Raw genomic sequence first — 18,148 nt, forward strand, 5'->3', positions numbered from 1 at the left:
CCGAGAGAGGGAGTCCGCGCTGGTGGCGCCGGGTCCGGTCGGCCCGCGGGGTCTGCGCCGCGGTTCTGGACGCCGGCGCCGCCGCCGGAGCGGAGAGGAGCGGCTGCCATGGGCCTGGGCGCCAGCGCCGAGCAGCCGGCGGGCGGCACCGAGGGCTTCCACCTGCACGGAGTGAGTCGCCCCGCGGCGCCGAGGACTGGGCGGGCATCGCTGGCCCGCGGGCGGCCGCGGCGAGGTCCCGGCCTCTGGGCGGCTGCTCGGGGGGAGGTTGGGCCCCTGCGCGCTGGGAGTCGCCTCTGAGGGGCGGCTCCGCGGCGCCCCTGGCCCCAGCCCCTCCGCGGCCTCGCGGGCCCGGCGCAGCCCACCCCAGCGCGGGGTGCGGGTGGGGGTGGGGGTGGCACCCCACCCCCAGGTGCCAGCTGTGCAGGAAGCCGGAGCGGTTCCTGGTCCGCCGCGCCGCCCCGGATCTGCACTTGTCCTGGGTGAGGGCTGCAGCAGGTCCGGGCGGAGGCGGTCGTGCACTTAGGAGGCTCCTGCCGTGTGCTGCGCTCCTGCTGGGCCTGAGCCTGAGCCGGCGATGCCGAGGCCCCGGCGGTCCCCGCCCTGGGGCCCTGCGGGTCGGGGTAACCTCTGTGCGGCGCGCTGGCCTGTCACAGGGTTGGAGAGACTTGCTCGGGTGCCAACCTGCCAGGGAGAGTGGGGAGCGGGAGAGCCGGAGAATGGCGCAGAAGGCGAGGGGAGGGAAGCGCGTTTGTGGCAGGGATTGGCCCAGGTGAACGTTGTAGGGAGGACCTGAGGAGAGAATGACTTTTCCGTGGAGCCACGAGGTCTGGATGAGCTGTCTTGGGGAAAGTGGAGACAGAGTGGGCTTCCTGTAGCCTGAAAGTGAGGAGAGGGGTCCATAGCCAGATAGAGATTTGGGGTGGAGATTTGTGCTGTGGAGAGGGAGGGGCTGTCGGGTGGATGAGGGGGGCAGGAGGGTCACCCATCAGGGTACACAGTGGGACGGGATCCCCTTCTTCCTTGTGCAACGTGGATGGGTGCAGAGGTGGGTGTAGGTAGGCAAGCTTGTCATTTTGGTGCCTGGCTGTTGAGTGGGCTCTTTTTTTTTTTTTTAAGATTTATTTATGCATACAAGAACTGGGGGTACAGGCCAAAGGTATGGGAGGTGAGAGGATTCACCAGAGACAGAGCGGGGAACAGAACAGGCAGAATGACCGAAGCACACTGCAAAGGGTAGCAGCAGGCGAGACAGGAGAGGTCTGCTGCGCCATGTGGGTTGCTCCCTGGCCGGCTGGGGATCGAACTCGTGCTGCAGAGGCTGCCGATTGCCTCATAGTGCTGTGCTTAACCCCTTGCACCACCAGGAAGGCCCAGAGTGGGCTCTGTTTGTGATGGAAGGTTCTGTCATCAACTCCAGGGGGAGGGCTAAAGAAGGGATTTCCTAAAAGGGAGACCAGGATGGCTCCAAGGACCAGAGTTGACAGGATTTGTGCTTGGTGAGGAGCCTTTCCTAGCAGGCATCATGGTGAGATCATCACAGGCCAGAAAAGGTGGACTGTGGTGCCTGCAGCCAGAAGGAACTGAGAATATTGTCTGAAGGGAGGGGGTAGGGCCACAGTAGGTGGGAAGAGAAGAAGAGTCAGTTAGAGGGACAGCGTGGAGAAGTGGGGATTGGAGAGCATCATTCACAAAAACAGGTATATTTGAGCACAAGCAGAGTTCTAGGCTTGGGCCATAAACCAGTGACCAGAACAGACATCAGTCTGTTCCGTGGAGCTTACACCTGGATGCCAGCAGAGAGAGAAAAGAGACAGACAAAAAGTGGTAGGTGGCAATCCTCGCTAGGTAGACCATTGCAGCAGGGGAGGAGGATAAAGAATGATGAGTGGGTACTGTTTTAGATAGACATGTGGGGAGAGGAGTCCCTGGGAAGGAGGGAAAGCCTGGACAGCACAGCCGTGAGTGGGGCGGGTCTGCTGGGCAGGCGGAAGTCCTGAGTTGGGACTATGCTTGTTGTGTCTGAGAAGCAAGCAGGTGAGGCCTGTGCATTGCACAGGGTGGTCGGTGGAAGGAAGGGGGTCGAGAGTGAGGTGGGACCTTACCTCTTTTTTTTTTTTTAAGATTTATTTATTTATGCATACAAGAGCTGGTGTGTGTGTGTGTGTGTGTGTGTGTGTGTGTGTGTGTGTGTGTGTGTGTAGGGAGCAGAACAGGCAGACTGCCTGAAATACACTGCTGAGGGGAGCAGCAAGGCGAGTCAGGAGAGGTCTGCTGTGCCATGTGGGTAGCTCCCTGGCCTGGAATCGAATGTGCTGCAGTGGCTGCGGATAGCTTCATAGGTTGCGTCTTAACCCTTGCACCACCGGGGAGGCCATACCTGGGACCTTACCTCTTGTCCTGAGGTTTTGGGATCTTATTCTGAGATGGCAAGACAGCAGGAGGTTTGTATTGGGGGTATGACATTACCTGCTTCCATTTTCAAAAACTGAAGAACAAGCGTGCCACCTTACAGATATTATCATTCCTGCTGTGTGCTGGGCACCTGGGGGAAACCTCTGCCCTCAGCGACTTGGAGCAGTGGAGGATTCCACTGGGGCGTAGGGCTGTGGTGAGAAGCAAGCTCTGGCTTGGACTTTCTGGGGTCAGATAACTGAGTAACTGAGGACTTTTCCTCCTCTGTACATTGGGCTTAGTAAGGGGGTTAACTGATTGGGAAAGCAGGTGGTGTACTTCCCTGGCACCAGCCACCCTGGGTGGCAGCTGCTGTCACTGTCAGTCACATTAGGTTCCCTCATGGGGAATGGGGGGTGGCGGGAGCGCTATTATGAAAGCAGCACTTTGTTGGACTTCTGGGTCGGCTGCCATGGGAGCCCCCTAGGGAGAGCTGGACAAAGAGCCTTGCTTATTGCTAGAGTTGGGGTACAATGGGCCGCCCCTAGATTATTTCACTGTGGAGGGCCATGACAAGGCCCAGGGTGAGGGGTGTGGAGTACAGCCTGACAAGGCCCCAGGAGAGGAGGGTAGGCTGGAGAGGGCAGGCCTGGGGAGTGGGGGCCTGGTCTCTGGACCTCACTAATGATGGACAGCAGTGGACACAATGTTGGGAAGGGTAGTGGGCAGACAGCCTGGTGGCACTGGCCTCTGGAACAGGGGGCCTGACCTCAGGAAGTGGAGTGTTGCCTGCACCCAGAGAAGCACTCCTTGCTAGCTGTCTCTGATTAGCCAGCACCTAGAGAGCTGTCCCAGCTTTTCCCTGAAGGACTCAGGGCTCTCCTTGTAGTACCCTCAGGACCAGACCAGCTGGGGCTGGAGTTGGTTTCTGGCTCACTCTCATTGGAAGCCATGGCAGTTTCTGGAGGTTGCAAGAAGGACTCAGTTGATGACTCTGCCAGAAGAGTGTCCTAATTACAAGGACAAATTGGCCTTGGGCCAAAGACTCGGCAGTGCGCTTTACTGGAGGACCAGGTGGTGTAGGGCCTCCCCCTTGCGGAGCCATCCGGAAGGGGCAGAACCTGGGACCTCATGAGCCCTGTGCCCTTGGGGCTGGTGCCTGACTGATACCTGACCAGCCAGGCATCAAGTGCTCACAGCCAAAAGCCCAAGGGTTTGGGGCCCCGCCTTCAGGGTCAGAGCTGGGGATAAAGGCCACATTGTTTTTGAGGCTCTATAAATGGGGCCTTTGGGAGGGAGTTCCACCATGGCTGCAAGGCCTGATGTCTATGCTTTTGGAAACGACAGTGATTTTGGAGTTCTATGCAGAGAGTACCCTTGTGCTGGGCATGGCTGGCGCAAGTGGAGCTAGATTATGAGGCCGGATTTGCCCTGTTCTCTGACTTGGGCTCATTCCTATGCCTGGGGTCTGTCTCTTCAGCAGCTCCCCCATCTGCTAGACTGAGCCTGGCTCTGTCACCATAGGGTCTGGGATCTGACCCAGGCTGCCTTCCCTACTCTTTTTTGGGCCAGCCCTGGTGCCATCTCTCTGGGGCCTCCCTGTCAGTGTCAACCTTTAGGGTAAACCTTTGACTTCCCAGCACCCCAGCCTAGCCCTCTGGGGGAACATCCCCTCAGGCCTGCCCCACATTGTCTCCAGGTGGCCTACTGATAGCCCCCAGGTCCGCCAGACTGTGGCAGGAGGCCGCTCAGCAAGTACAATCAGTGGATAGTGATTAGGAAAAAAGCATTTTCCTCGAGAGCAAAATCTGTGCCCAGAAGGCCTCAGAGAGCATGGATGGGCCTGGTGAAGCTCAGGCGGTGCTGGGCCTGGAGAGGCTGGAGGCCAGTGCATGCATCCACCTGGGAGGTGGGGGCCGGGGTGGTTGCTGAAACTGAGGGGGGCCATGTGGGAGAGTTGGCACACTAATGGGGCCTCTGCCCTGGGACAGGTGCAGGAGAACTCCCCAGCTCAGCAGGCTGGCCTGGAGCCCTACTTTGACTTCATCATCACCATTGGGCACTCGAGACTGGTGAGACTCCCCATTGTGCCTCTGCCTTGCTTTGTGTCTCCTGTCCTACTGAGGACCCTGGCCCTGTTCCTGTCTCCCCTTCTGGAGGGAGGCCCAGCCCCATCTCTCTTCTTCCAGTGCTGTACTCAGCCCCACAGGGGCCCAGCCCAGCTTAGCTCCTGAGCTCTCTGGGGTGAAGTAGAGGTAAATGCGCTCTTGGCCACAAGGCCTAACGGAACTGCCTCTCGGAGCATGAAAGGTATGGGACTCTGGCCAATGGCAGCACTGCTGGGCTCTGGACCCAGCTGGCTCTTTGCATCCTTGTGGTGTTTTCAGGCCAGCTGAAGGAGGAGGACTTAGCTGTGCTGAGGGTAGTGAGAGCTGTAGTGGCTGCAGGCTCAGGCCTGGCCTGTGGACTGGGCCAGCCACTGCCCTAGGCCATCTACTGAGGTAGTTGACCCTGGCCCTGTGTCTGGCCAGATTTGTCCAAAGGCCTCAGCCCGAGAGTGAGGGGGGGTTGAGGAATCAGCCCTGCATTCCCTGCAGAACAAGGAGAATGACACGCTGCGGGCGCTGCTGAAGGCCAATGTGGAGAAGCCTGTCAAGCTGGAGGTGTTCAATATGAAGACCATGAAAGTGCGCGAGGTGGAGGTGGTGCCTAGCAACATGTGGGGCGGCCAGGGCCTGCTGGGTGCCAGCGTACGCTTCTGCAGTTTCCGCAGGGCTAGCGAGCACGTGTGGCATGTGCTGGTGAGTTTTGGGGGCAAATGTGAACATACTGGGAAGGTGGGCTAGTCACTTGGGAGGGGGGCCGCTGGGGGCAGGAAGTGGGGTGTATGAGGGGCAGCTGGGAGAGCCAAGAGCCCCTGTTTATTAGAGCATTCCCGAAGCCAGGGTCTGCCCTATGCCATGTCCCAGAAAGGCTTCCCGTTAGCGGACAGTGCCCTGCTCTGGTTTGCCCTGTGACCTGGGGCACTAGCATACCCTCTAGACCTTGGCTTCTAATTTTGAAAGGTGGCGACACCACCTACCGGACAGGTGGTGGTACTGCTAGGATGTGGCTGTGATCATCAGTCTTGAGTTTCTTCTGGCATACTCGGTAGCATGGAGCAGGTCCCCTGAAAGTACCTTTGGGCACTGGATGGGCCCCTGGATCTGAACCTTAACAACTGCAGTGACTTGAGTCGTCACAGACAGCGCTGTTAGTGTCTGTTCATAGTCACGCATCCACCCGTGCCATGTCTGTTTGCTGATGTGCCCAGCTTCTCCAGTGTTGTTTCTCCAGCCTGGTGGGAGGAGAGGGTCCAGGGCTGGAAAGGGCTGATTCGGTTTGTCGCCTCCTCTGTTGCTGACTTCGAGCAGGAGACCTCTCAACCTTTTAGCTGCCTCAGTTTGTACTTGAGTGAAATGGGTGATGACACAAACCCCTTTACATTTCCCTGGGAGACTGTGAGACAGTGCTCTTTGTACCTGGTTCCACTCACTGTCGCCTCCCGCCCTTCCCCAGGGTCTCCAGCCACATGCCTGCAGTAGTAACAGCTGTGCCATTGACTGTAGGCCAAGGCCTGGTTTTCATTCTTCACATATAATATTTAAAAACTCTTCTCAGATTTTTATGCATAAGTATTACATAGCCTACTTATGATTTTGGGGAGCCTGAGGCTGAGAGGTTAAGTATTTTATTCCCAGTCACGCATTTTAGCAGTTGGTGGGGCCAGGAATGGAACTCAGGTCAGATTTCAGAGCTCTGGGGTGGGAGCTGTGCCATCATACTGCCCTCTGCTGGGAACTTTGTGGAACTGCAGGAAGTGGGAGCCTCCTGACTTGGGGACAGGATTTGTCCTTCAACACCTGGAGAGGCTGCTCCCTCCCCCATCCATCCCCACTCTGCACCCCCCAGGAGTGAGAGATCGTTTTTTTTTTTTTCTTTCCCCAGGATGTGGAACCCTTTTCACCTGCCTCCCTTGCTGGCCTGCGCCCCTACACAGACTATGTGGTTGGCTCAGATCAGATCCTCCAGGAGGTGAGGAGCCTGTGACTTGCCTGGCTGGGTGTGGAGAGATGGGTACTGCCCGTGGGAGGTGTCTCATTCTGTTGAGGTTTCCCGTCCCAGTGCTGGCAGCAGGGCTCAGTCGCTGTGTGTTTGTCATAGTCAGAAGACTTCTTTACACTCATTGAGTCCCACGAGGGGAGGCCCTTGAAGCTGATGGTTTATAACTCTGAGTCCGACTCCTGCCGGGAGGTGACTGTAACTCCCAACGCAGCCTGGGGTGGAGAGGGCAGGTACTTCCGGGGCTTGGAGGGCTGCAGGGTGGAGCCCTGGGTGGTCCCTGACTGACGGGCATGGACCTCCAGAGTCCAGTGGTGAGGGTGGGGGGCTGGGCCCTGGGCCTAGGGGTCCTAAGGCTGCCCATCAGCTCAGGAGGCGCCCATTCAGCCCCTCACTGCTGATTATTGGGGAAGGGATGTGATGTGGCGGTGGGGGAGATAGGAAGGGCTGGGGGAAGCCCCTATATTGAATGTTTCTGGCCTTTGGCAGTCTGGGGTGTGGTATCGGCTACGGGTATCTGCACCGGATCCCAACGCAGCCTCCCAGCTGCCTCCGGAAGCCACCTGGTGGCCTACCACCTGGTACTCCATCACCCGGTGCCCCAACACCCGGTGCCCTGCCACCTGGTAGCCCACCACCTGGTAGCCTGCCACCCGGATCCATCCTCCAGGACTTTCCTGACCCTCCTGGTACAGAGACAGACTCCAGGCAGGGTGACTACATGGAGGTATGTGGGGACCACCTACCAGCCAGGGGCAGAGGGGAGCTTCATGTGGGCAGGGCCTGCAAGCTGGGAGGGGACTCCAGAGGCCACCTTCACTAGGGGCCTATCCCTTGGGAGGCCCTTTGGCTTCTTGGACCCAGTGGGAACAGAACAGGGGAACCCCACCCTGGGACAGTGAAACCTTCTGGCCCTCCTGCCACGTGGGTTTGCAGGTGAGGGTGAGGCATGAGTTGTCTTTTTCATGAGTGGGAAGCAGGCTCAGAGGTGGCCAGAACCTTATTCTGGGTATCAAGCTCCAGATTGGTTGGTATGGCCAAGTCTGCAGGGGGGTGCTAGCCCTGCCTTCATAGCTGTAAAGCAGGTCCCCCAAGTGACTCTGGGCATTGGGCTGGTGCCTGGGGTCTGAATAGGGCATCCATGAGGTGTGTCACTGAAGGGGCCCAATCGTGGGCACCTGGAGCACCTCAGCAGAGTAGGACGAGTGCTCTGTCTTCATGTCAGCCCTGCAGGGGAGGCCACCAGGCCCCTCTGGCCCGACTCCACTTTCCCTGTGGAAGAAGGGGCAGGTCACCAAGCTGCCCCTTGGGACAGAGCAGTGTTCATGTGGCAAGTGTCAGCTGCACTGTCCCGACTGCCCACCCCTGTTCCTTCTTCCCTGGCTCCCCTAGGCCCTGTTGCAGGCCCCTGGCTCCTCCATGAAGGAACAGCTTCCGGGGACTGGGAGTCCTAGCCATGATGGTGCTCCAGGCGTTGACCTCGGGGTACTGCCACGTTCCATGGAAACACCTCTTCAGCCTCCCCCTCCAGTACAGCGAGTCATGGATCCAGGTAGTAAGCAAGCCCTGGAAAGGTGGCTGAGGGACCCGCAACCCTGTTGCTGAAGAGGGCCTCAACCCTTCTTCTCTCAGAGTGGTTGCAGAGAATTCAGTCATCTGGATATTTGAATGGGGGGGGAGGGGTCTGCATTCCAGAGGAGAGAGGTGATCTGCTCCCACAGCAAATTGGGTCCAGAACAGGGGCTAGACCCTCTGCCATGGTGTTCTTCTCATGGTACCTAACTCCAGGCCCCTTTTCTTCCTCAGAAGCAGGCAGTAGGGAACCTTTTTAGGGTTGGGTAGGAGCTTCACCTTGGGCTGAGGGGATTAGTTTCATAGCTGGGCCAGAGGCCCCAGGAACAAGGCGGGGGGACCTCAGGGCACTGGCCTTCCAGAAGAAGAGGTTCTGCACTGGCAACAACTGTACCCCTTTCTCCAGGCTTCCTGGATGTGTCAGGCATCTCCCTCTTGGACAACGGCAACACCAGTGTCTGGCCCAGCCTGCCCTCTTCCACAGAGATGGCCTCCACAGCTGTCTCAGCCTCAGGGCCAGAGGATGTCTGCTCCAGCAGCAGTTCTCATGAGCGTGGTGGTGAGCGGCCAGCACCTTCTAAAGCCTTCTGGGAAGGACCCTGGCTTGTTGGGAAGGCTACCTTGAGTTCCTCGGCTGCCTTCTAGGGTGGCCTTCAGGTTGCATCTGTACACTAGATCTCCTATCTGTCATGAACATCTGGGGTGGGAATTGTGGGGGGTCAGTGGGGTTATTGTCCTAGGCCAAGGTTCTGAAGGCCTCCTCAGCCCCACTCTCTGTATTGCAGGTGAGGCCACGTGGTCTGGGTCCGAGTTTGAGGTCTCTTTCCTGGACAGCCCAGGTGTCCAGGCCCAACTGGACCACCTGCCTCAGCTGACTCTTCCTGACAGCCTCAACTCTACAGCTTCACCAGAAGATGGGCTGTCTGCGGAGCTGCTTGAAGCTCAGGCTGAGGAGCCAGCAAGTACAGAGAGCCCAGATTTTGAGGCAGAGGCTGAGGGGGCTGCCAGTCAGGCCCAGCTTTCTACTTTGGAATAATACCCCGGGCTGTGACAAGGCCACTGATGGCATTTTACAAGGCCCATGTGGGGAGGCAGCTAGGGCCATATTACATGGCCTGGTGTGTTCAGCTCCCTAGGCCGCTGCTCAGAGTGACATGTGGGTACTGCTGCTGGTGGGGGCTGCTGTGTCCACTCTAAGAGATGACACCTCTCCCCTCCAGCATTTATTCTAATGGTACTGGCTTTGGGGATTTGAGCACTTGTTTGAGAATCTCAAGTGCTTTTGGGGTGGTATCAGCTGGGAGCAGTACCCCAGATTGAATAAGTTTGCAGGAGCTGGGGTAGAAGATGAAAGGATTCTTTGCTATTTGGGTGGGGCATGGAGCCTCAGTGGGTAGTAAGAGGAGGCCACGCGTCTGGGGGAAGGACATCTGTTGGCTCTTCACCTTTAGTGCCAGTGCTTGCACCTGCTCTGGTTACCAAGGCAACAAGGTTCACATACGCTCAGATGTGAACACAGACGAGGGAGGAAGGGGTTGGTGCGGAATGTTTGCTGAATCACAGACTCTCCCTGCACAGCTCACAGCTTAGCCCCATCTGTACTGGGAAGCACCCCCAAGTCCCACTAACTTCATCGTGGGCCCTCATCCCAATGTGCCGCCGTGCAGGTGCTCAGGCTACTAACATGCCATTGACAGGTGGAGAGAGGCAGTGCATCTGCCCACCTCTCCTGGGAGAGAGGGCTTGGAAACACTAAGTTCTTCAGCAGAGACTCACCTGTGCTTGGACCACGATGCTTCTTCCTCTCCAGGGCTTACAGCCCACAGGCCTGGGAGTCCCCGTGGTGACTCCTGGCAGCTCCCAAACTTACACAACCATCTCTTAATGCAATGTACAATGCAGCCAGCCAGCCTCAGGGGTGAATAAAAATTGCAAGTTAAAGTTCACTATCTTATGCTGACTCCAAGCCAGTCCATTGGACACACTACTCCCAGCCCAAGGCGGGGATGAGGGGCTTGCAAGAGTGGGTAAAGGCCCTCCTGCAGGAAGACGAGGGCTCCATCCAAGGCCAGCCCCTCACACCTGGCGTCCTCTTCTGCCTTGGCTAGGGTCCCTCACCTTTCCCCCACTCCTTGATGGCTACCATGAAACCTGCCTTTGGCCTTGTCTTTCCAGTTTCTGCCCATTGAAAATTCCCACCTTTACCTCTTGATTTGTAATGTCTGCACTTAACAGGCAATTCACAGATTCTATAGGATAAGGACAATCAGCTCTTGGGGTGGGGGAGTGGGTGGGCCTAAAGGAGCCAACACTTCAAGTTTCTAGGCTTGAGACTACATTTAAAGCAAGCTCTTGCCAAGCCTACCAGAACAGGGAGGCGCTGTGTTCAAAGTCCACGCTGGAGCCTGACTGCTGGATTGTCTGGGAGTCCCAGGTCTATAAGAATTCAGGACGCAGAACAGAATCGCCCCAGCAGTGCTGAGGCAGCTCCCATGACTGGTCACCTGCTTGAAAGTTCGCCCTTGCCCAAGGCTCCTGGTTCTTCCCTCCCTCACTTTCACACCCCGCCTCACCCTAAATTGGGGGCTAAAATGATTATCCATGCTAACTATTTCCAGGGTAAGTGAAACCAGAAGTTTCATTCTCTGTAATCTGCTATGAAGGAAAATGACAAGTGAAAAATAAATGTGTACTACACTTTGAAATATTTTAACTAAAGCCTTTATTCTATACAACTGTGAAATACAGATTTTTACCCTTTTGGCATTGCAGACTGTTTTCTGGAAACTATTACTGGTTTGACTGGAAGGAAAAAGGTACAACCATGCTGGGGTTGGGGTCAGAGAGCTACGACAGGAGGGCGCACAGCTGCCCGAGGCTCTGCGCGCAGGGCGAAGTTGCCCAACAGAGCCCGATCCTGCAGCCCAAGGGCCCCTTGTGCAAACACAACCGAGGGCTGGTAAATGAGCTATTCTGTTTTGTTTGTTTGTTTGTTTGCCATTAATTCACAACTATTGCTAAAAAATGTGCACCAAAAGTGCACTGTCGTATCCAACAGATAGAAAGGATTTAAAAAAGAAGCCAGCTGCTTTCTGCACGAGGGAGAAAGACTCATTGGAAATGTGGCATGTCTTTGCTCGCATCTTCAAAGTGCCAGAGGCAATGACTGGTCCACTTTCCAAAGGCAGCTGACCAGCAGTGAGGGAGCCCTGTCTACAGTTGTGCAGACGGAGTATCTCAGACAGATCTGGACCCAGGCCCATCAGCTGCTTCCAGCTGAACCTGCGAAGATGTAGAAAAGAAAAACCTTCCCTACCCCCTCCCCAGTCCCTGCTGTTGTGGGGACAGGCCACACACAAGCTGGGGAGGCAACTGGACTGGAATAAACTGCCCGCTGAAGGCACTTGTGCTTCTGGCTTCATACACGAGGCTTGTCTTAAGTGGTTTTATGGGGGTGGACCATTGATCTATTCTGAATACAAATGACGTTGGGGAGAATCCAAAGTTTTTTTTCTTCCACCAAAAGTTGAAGTATTTATCCCCAATAACTTATAGTCTGTACAAGATCCAAATGATTCTATGAAAGCTTTAGACTGCTCGAAGAGTAAAAGGAAATCTGGATATAGGCACAGTAGCAACAGAAACCTGCATATAAAATTGGAAAACCAAACGTGTACTTCCAGGATATGAGTATCAAATTAACTCACCATAATATCCTTTTATTCTGACACCAGGAATTTTAAGTAGCTTCTAAATGAATTTAGAAATGTCATGGCATTAAGTTTGGTGGTGTCATGCTTCTCACCCAGAGTTAGAACCTGTGGTGTCATCTGGCGCTGCCTGTGCTAACACTGGACACAGTGGAGGAAGGAGCGGATGGGCGCGTGCCCCTGTGGCGGCGCCGTCCAGGGCACTAGGTGGGGGTGGGGAGTGTGCAGCATCACTGGGTATGGGCTGGGTATACTCTGGCCTGGTGGGCCAAGTGTTATGATCCAGCACCTGAAATTTCAACAGATCTCTCTATAAGAACACATCTGAGATGCAATATTAAAAACAAGCCCAATGATAATCATTTATTGTGAAATGGGCTGGCTCTTGAATTGTGCAACGGCAAATTCCTATTAAAAAGAACTGTCTTAAATGGTGATAACGTTTTTTTGTTTTTTAATGACAAACTTGGAAAAGCCTTCATAGGTACTGCACGAATGGAATGTAATCTCTTAGAAAAGCTACAGAGCATGTAGGTTTAAAGTTGAAACACAGTGACAGATGGGCCCTACCGATGTGTCTCTAACAACTGCTAACAAAGATAAGGTCCTTTGAAACAAAGGGAGGAAGCAAAGTCTGTGCTGGCCTGTGGTCAGTTCTCTGTACATCTCCCAAGACAGTCTGCTCGGGGTTCTTCTGCTCTTGCACCCTGCCTCCCAAGGGATAGCTTAATCTACACATGGAGACTGGTTTCTATATTACATCTCAATTAGTCACTGCAATTGAAAGAGAATCTCGGTCCATACCAAATCGGCCGTTAGAAGTCTTGCTCCCGTTGGGGCTCAGTGGGCTTCCTAGGACTACTCTTGGGGCCATAGAGGAAGGTCAGTAAATGAATACCCAGGAGCGTTCGCCCACCCTTCACGTGGACTTCTGACGGTAATGGAGGGTGAGGTCACCACCACTCTTCCATATGAAGTGTTTCACTGTTCGAAGGTCCATATTTGGATCCAAAACCTGAATAGCAAAAAATAACAGAGAATGTCAAGTCTAATATCTAAGACCTTTATTGTTAAATCGGGGACTGTCATCAGGGGATCCAGCTTGTTCTCTCCTCGCCCATGCCCGGTGGCCTGCTCTTGCTGATACCACGTCCATGCATGCAGGCATGACCCGGGCACAGTGAGATGTGCAGAAACACCATCTTCAGCCATTCCTCTGAAGAAACGCCTTGAGTGCATCTTGACTTAAAACAGCTCCACCACTTCTCCACCCACCTCCACTTCCAATCTTTAACACGGCAGATGCTGCTCTGCAAATCAAGACGATCATGTGTCTTTTTCTTGTCAGAACAAAGAGCCACCAGCAAGCACATCCACATTTGTCTGTGTGTGCATTTAAATCTGTGTCCCTTTCCCGAAAACCTCCCCAGGGTAAACAGATGCTTTAGGGTTGGTTGAAGAACCCCTCCAGAACAGGCCTCACAAATAGATGGGAGAGACGCAGTGCTCCTCAGAGTCTACAAGCAGAAGTCCCCCAGAGGCAACAGACTTGGGAACCACCATCACACCGCACTACGTAACTCTTTGGGCACCGGTACTGGGAGAACATGGGGCTGTGGTCCTCAAGTCCATTTACCTGGTCCTGGCACAAAAGTTCAATTTTCTCCTCAGCCAACACAGCAATATCCTCTTCTTTTTCCTGTTCTCCTGGTTTTTCATTATTAGAAGAGCTAGTGGTTTGAGACTCATTATCCAAGTTGATGATTTTTTCATAAACATGTTCCATTACTTTCCGAACTTGGAGCATGTCACTAGCAGAGAGTCTATCTCTATAAAACGTAAGGGCAGATTTTGACATCAGGGAACTCAATTCACCGGATATTATCTCTTCTATATTCTTTGGTGTTAACGATAAAGATAGAACACACCACAGAAACATAAACCAATAAATGTTTTTGGTCATGGCCTTAATCCATTTTTAGAATTACCAACATTTTTTATAGTGTCTTCCTAAGAAGCACATTATGTACAACTAAACAAGATTTAAATACACATTCTTAAAATTTACATATACATAAAGAACAGCTTGCTGGGTATGACTCCCTTTAAAGATTTTCCCAGAGCATGAGCACACTAAATGCTCCTGGAAGAGAAAGTGGCCCCCAAGGCTTACCAGGCTTGAATACCCTCTGTGCACATTTCTCCCTGGCTTCCCTCCCTACAGCCATGCCTTCAACTGTGACCAGATGATGCCCCAGTTGAAACCTTGAGTCTCCACCTAACTCTAGACCCATGAACCCAATAGCTGGCTAAGTGGCTCCAGTTGGATGTCCCATAGGTACTGCAAACTCTGTATGTCTAAGACTAGACTCATCAATTTCCTCATCCCCAAGCCTATTTCATCTATATTTCTGATGTCAATTAATGGTCAAAATCATAATGGTCAGACCAAGTAGCTTAGGCTCAAACTCTGAAAGTCATCTTGAATTTAGTTTATTAGTCAAGTGATATAGAAGACTTGCTTTGAAATAGTCCTATATGTGTATGTGTAGGCAAGTAGGTGGGAGGGTAATCAGAAGCAGACAAAGCAAAATATTTAGCCACGGATTATTAATTACTGAAGATAGGAGTTCATTCTCCTATCTTCTTTTCTGTGTATGTTTGAAAATTTCTGTAACAAAGGTTTTAAAAAGTCTTGCTGACTTTACTTGCTAGGATAGATATGCTGTTCACAGTTTAGCATTCTATACCTGAACTACTACAATTCTCTTGGCTCTTCCTGACTTGAGACCCTACCTTGGGCCTCAGCTTATATCAGCTCAAAATCATGGTGGTATTACTGCATGCTCTAAGACTTGGCATTCAAATATAGCATCAATGAAACCTCTGAAATCCTTTCTGACATTCACCTCTAGAATCTTTCCATCTCCATCCTATGCTGCAGCTACCCCAGTCCTTACTAGTTTTCACTATCTCCTATATGCGCCCACTTCCAAATTCCTGTTCAAACCATTTCCTGGACCTACAATACCTCACTTTGGAAATTTTATCCATCCTCACATGCCTAGTTCAAATATCATACCCTTCAAGCTTTTCTAGAAAGCTCCACCCAAAAATTCCCTTCTTTCGGTTATACTCATCACTTCTAAGTATCCACAATAAAAATAGTTATAATACACAGGACACATAGTTTGTGTCCTAAACTATGAACTAAGGTAAAAGGCAAAATCCATGTCTTGTTTACTTTTGAACATCTACAACCTACCACAGTAGGTACTTGATAAATGTATAAACCTGTAAAATGCTCTTACATTATAAATGTATAAAATGTTAACATACCTACTCTGCTATAAAAGCAAAAGAAGAATTCTCTCTGGTAATTAGATCAAGGTATCATATGACACTATATTTACTTACTTTTTTAGGGTCTTTGCTCCCGAAGATGCATGAGGTTGGAGGTAGAAAGGAATTTTGTTGAATTTGGGCATATTTTTCTGAAATAGTAAAAGTAAAACAAGGTATAATAGTTTCTGTTAGCTGGTAAACTAAAATGATGTCAACAGGAAAACATGATTTACAAGTAATCATTATTTTATAATTAAAAATGACTCAGGAAATATATAGTAACCTATCGAATTATCTGCCAGTTTTAGAGAAAACATCAGAAAAGTATATTTAGTTTTGAAATAAAAGATATGCAAAGACAAATTATATGTAATGTCAGTGGCAATATGAAATTACAGCATGGCTCTCCTCAAATGACAATGCAAGGTATTAAAGTGAGAATTTTTAAATTTTAATTATTAAGCCATACAAACCAAAATCTCAGTTCTACATTAAACTATTAGGGCTGCCCTCTCAAGGTCCAAACAAAAACTTAAGTGTCTTTTGAGAGAAACCCCACAACTTTCATCTTTGAGCAAAACCATACACTCTACGCTGGTGTGGCCCAACATCCAACTGAAAAGGCCAATCAGGTCCTCCCTCTCTCTTTCCCTCTGACATCAGAGTGAGGTCTGAGGTTTTAAGCAAGAGTGGAAACTTCAGCCAGCCACCTAGAGGTCTACCAGGAAGTAACCCACATACTTAAAGGATAAAATTAACTGGTCATCTTTTCTCTAGGTATTAAATCTCTCCGAGCCTCCATGTCCTATCCTGTCTGGATGTCTCCTCTCAGGAATAAGACATAGGCCTAAAGTCAGCAATGCATCCCAGGTGAGTTGCACACTCAAAGGAAGAAGTGATTTATAGAGAGCTCGGATTTAGAGAAGACCATAGCATATCCATCAGGTGCCACACTGGCTTTTAGTTCTTTGAGGTATATCTGGGACAGAAAATAAATTTTCTAAAAGTTCTAGAGATTAAATCTCTTTTCATATGGCTTTAGGAATATACAAAATAGATCAAAAGAATATAAGAGAGTCTAGAAACAGACCCATGTGTATATAGAAATTTAGTATTTGATAAGAATAGCATTTTGAATTAGTAGGAAAAGGACAGATTATTCAGTTAAGTTGTGCTGGCACACTGGCTATCCTTTTGGAGAAAGTTAGCATCCTACTTCACATCAAAAAAAAAAAAAAAAAACTCTAACAGATTAAATATGTAGACATAAAAACATCACAACCATGCTAAAACAGAGTACTTTTGCTTCTTTTGAATGGAAAATACTTAGTCAAGACATGAACTCATAACCATAAAGGATCAATCTGATTATATAAAAATGACAACCTTTTGCCTGGTAAAAGCATCACAAAGTAACAATTTAATTAAGAGACACAATAGTCAAAGGGTTAGTACTCATATGAAAAACTCCTATACATCAATAAGACAAGACAAATAATTCAGTAGAAAAATGAATGAAGAATACAAACAGGCAGGTCACAAAAGAATTACAAATGGCCAATATGAAAAGATGTTTAACCTCATTACATACTAAAAAAGAAATACCCACGTTAAAACAATGAGAAAATATTTGCCTATCTTTAAGCAAATTTTAAAAGTATCCAGCGTTGGTGAAGGTATGGGGGAATGGGCACTCATACACTGCTGGTGACAGTGTAAACTGGTACAGCCTTTGTGGAGGACAATTTGGCAATATCTATCAAAATTTAAAATGTGCATACCCTTTGATCCAGCAATTCCACTTCTAGGAATTTATCCTAAAAAGTATACAAAGATATATGTACAAGGATGTTCACTGAAGCATTGTTTGTAATAGAAAACATTGGAAACAACCTAAATGTCCACTAATAGGGGACTAGTTAAATAAATTATGGCACATTTACACAACGGAATACTATGCAGTCATTAAAAGGAATGATTCATATGTATGACATGAAAAGATGTCAGAGATATACTTTTTAAGCAAAAAAAACAAAAAACAAAAAACAAAAAAAAAACCCACACACACAACCAAGTTGCAGAACAGTATTGTAATAGATCTTGTGCAAAATAAAATGAATTGTAGACACAAATATATATATAATATATATACACGTATACACACGCACAAATAATATATGCTTGTGTATGCACAGAAAACAGTACTAAAGGTCATGAATTAAACTATTAATAGTTACTATTTCTGAGGAGAAGGACAAGAAGTGAATGGAAAAGGAGGAGTGATTGGGGAAGGTAAGGGAGTTTCACTTTATTCATTTATTATTCCCTTTAATAAGCATATATTATTTTTTATACTTAAAAACCAACAAAGATATAAACAAATATAGAATAATTATCAATACTTCTGCAACTTTGGAACTGCAGGGAAACAGAAAGATGACTCCACTTGGCAGTCTAGTTTTTTTTATTTATTTAAGTTTAAGATTATACAATCTAAAGCAGTTCTTAATGATTTAGAAAAAATAAGAGTAAAGTGGGAGTGAGGGATACTTACATCCACAGTGATGTCAATTACCCATTGTGGCACCGTCTCATTAAGAAGCATCGACTCAGTCTCACCTCCAGAATCTCTGCAGAGCAGCCTAAAGACAACCAATCAGGTAGTAAGTTACACAACAAGCAGAAGTGACATAATCACTATCAACAAACATTAGAGGGCATTTAGGATAACCCCCACTTGACAGCTGGGAAATAAAGTGCAGACAGGCAGAAGGACTCAGCTAAGAGGGAGAGGAGGACCTTAAACTCAGGCCCTCAGATTCTGAGGCCAGACATATACTTCAGCTGCCTCTCTGAGTCCTGGGGGTTAACAAGAAACATGGGTGTAGGTAAAGCACTCAAGAAAGGTCTCCTACAAGTGTTACATGACACAGGCTTCTACAGGTAACATGGATTAGGATGTTTTCAATAATCATATGCTCAGGAAACTATAAAAAAGGAAAAGAATTCTGGGCTCAAGGTCAAGG

At 50.2% G+C, this 18,148-nt stretch overlaps 3 protein-coding genes across 8 annotated transcripts in view; 1 reads left to right on the forward strand and 2 right to left on the reverse strand.

Moving 5' to 3' along the window:
* Positions 1-110, reverse strand: part of TTC21A (tetratricopeptide repeat domain 21A) — a gene marked incomplete at both ends in the record, with an annotated part of 31,148 nt that extends 31,038 nt beyond the window's left edge. The window contains one exon of the mRNA XM_084247799.1: positions 30-110. Within this exon, the coding sequence (XP_084103925.1) occupies positions 30-110 (81 nt within the window). The remainder of the gene's footprint in view (positions 1-29) is intronic.
* Positions 29-9,132, forward strand: GORASP1 (golgi reassembly stacking protein 1). Of its 2 annotated transcripts, XM_084248099.1 has the most exons (9): positions 29-171; positions 4,386-4,466; positions 4,992-5,195; positions 6,382-6,468; positions 6,598-6,728; positions 6,985-7,222; positions 7,888-8,047; positions 8,474-8,626; positions 8,853-9,132. In XM_084248099.1, exons 1-9 carry the CDS (start codon positions 109-111, stop codon positions 9,101-9,103), a joined length of 1,368 nt encoding a protein of 455 aa, XP_084104225.1. In that variant the 5' UTR covers positions 29-108; the 3' UTR covers positions 9,104-9,132. The 2 variants fall into 2 exon arrangements, with proteins under 2 accessions (XP_084104225.1, XP_084104226.1); XM_084248100.1 differs by lacking the exons at positions 4,386-4,466; positions 4,992-5,195.
* Positions 9,133-12,696: 3,564 nt separating this feature from the next.
* WDR48 (WD repeat domain 48) overlaps positions 12,697-18,148 on the reverse strand; it is a gene marked incomplete at both ends in the record, with an annotated part of 39,171 nt that continues 33,719 nt past the window's right edge. For all 5 annotated transcript variants that reach the window (XM_084246999.1, XM_084247000.1, XM_084246998.1 and 2 more), the window contains 4 exons: positions 12,697-12,792; positions 13,414-13,606; positions 15,195-15,271; positions 17,677-17,764. In XM_084246999.1, coding sequence (XP_084103125.1) covers positions 12,697-12,792; positions 13,414-13,606; positions 15,195-15,271; positions 17,677-17,764 — 454 coding nt within the window. The remainder of the gene's footprint in view (positions 12,793-13,413; positions 13,607-15,194; positions 15,272-17,676; positions 17,765-18,148) is intronic.

Source organism: Talpa europaea (assembly GCF_964194135.1).
Source record: "Talpa europaea genome assembly, chromosome: 11".
Taxonomy (NCBI): domain Eukaryota; kingdom Metazoa; phylum Chordata; class Mammalia; order Eulipotyphla; family Talpidae; genus Talpa; species Talpa europaea.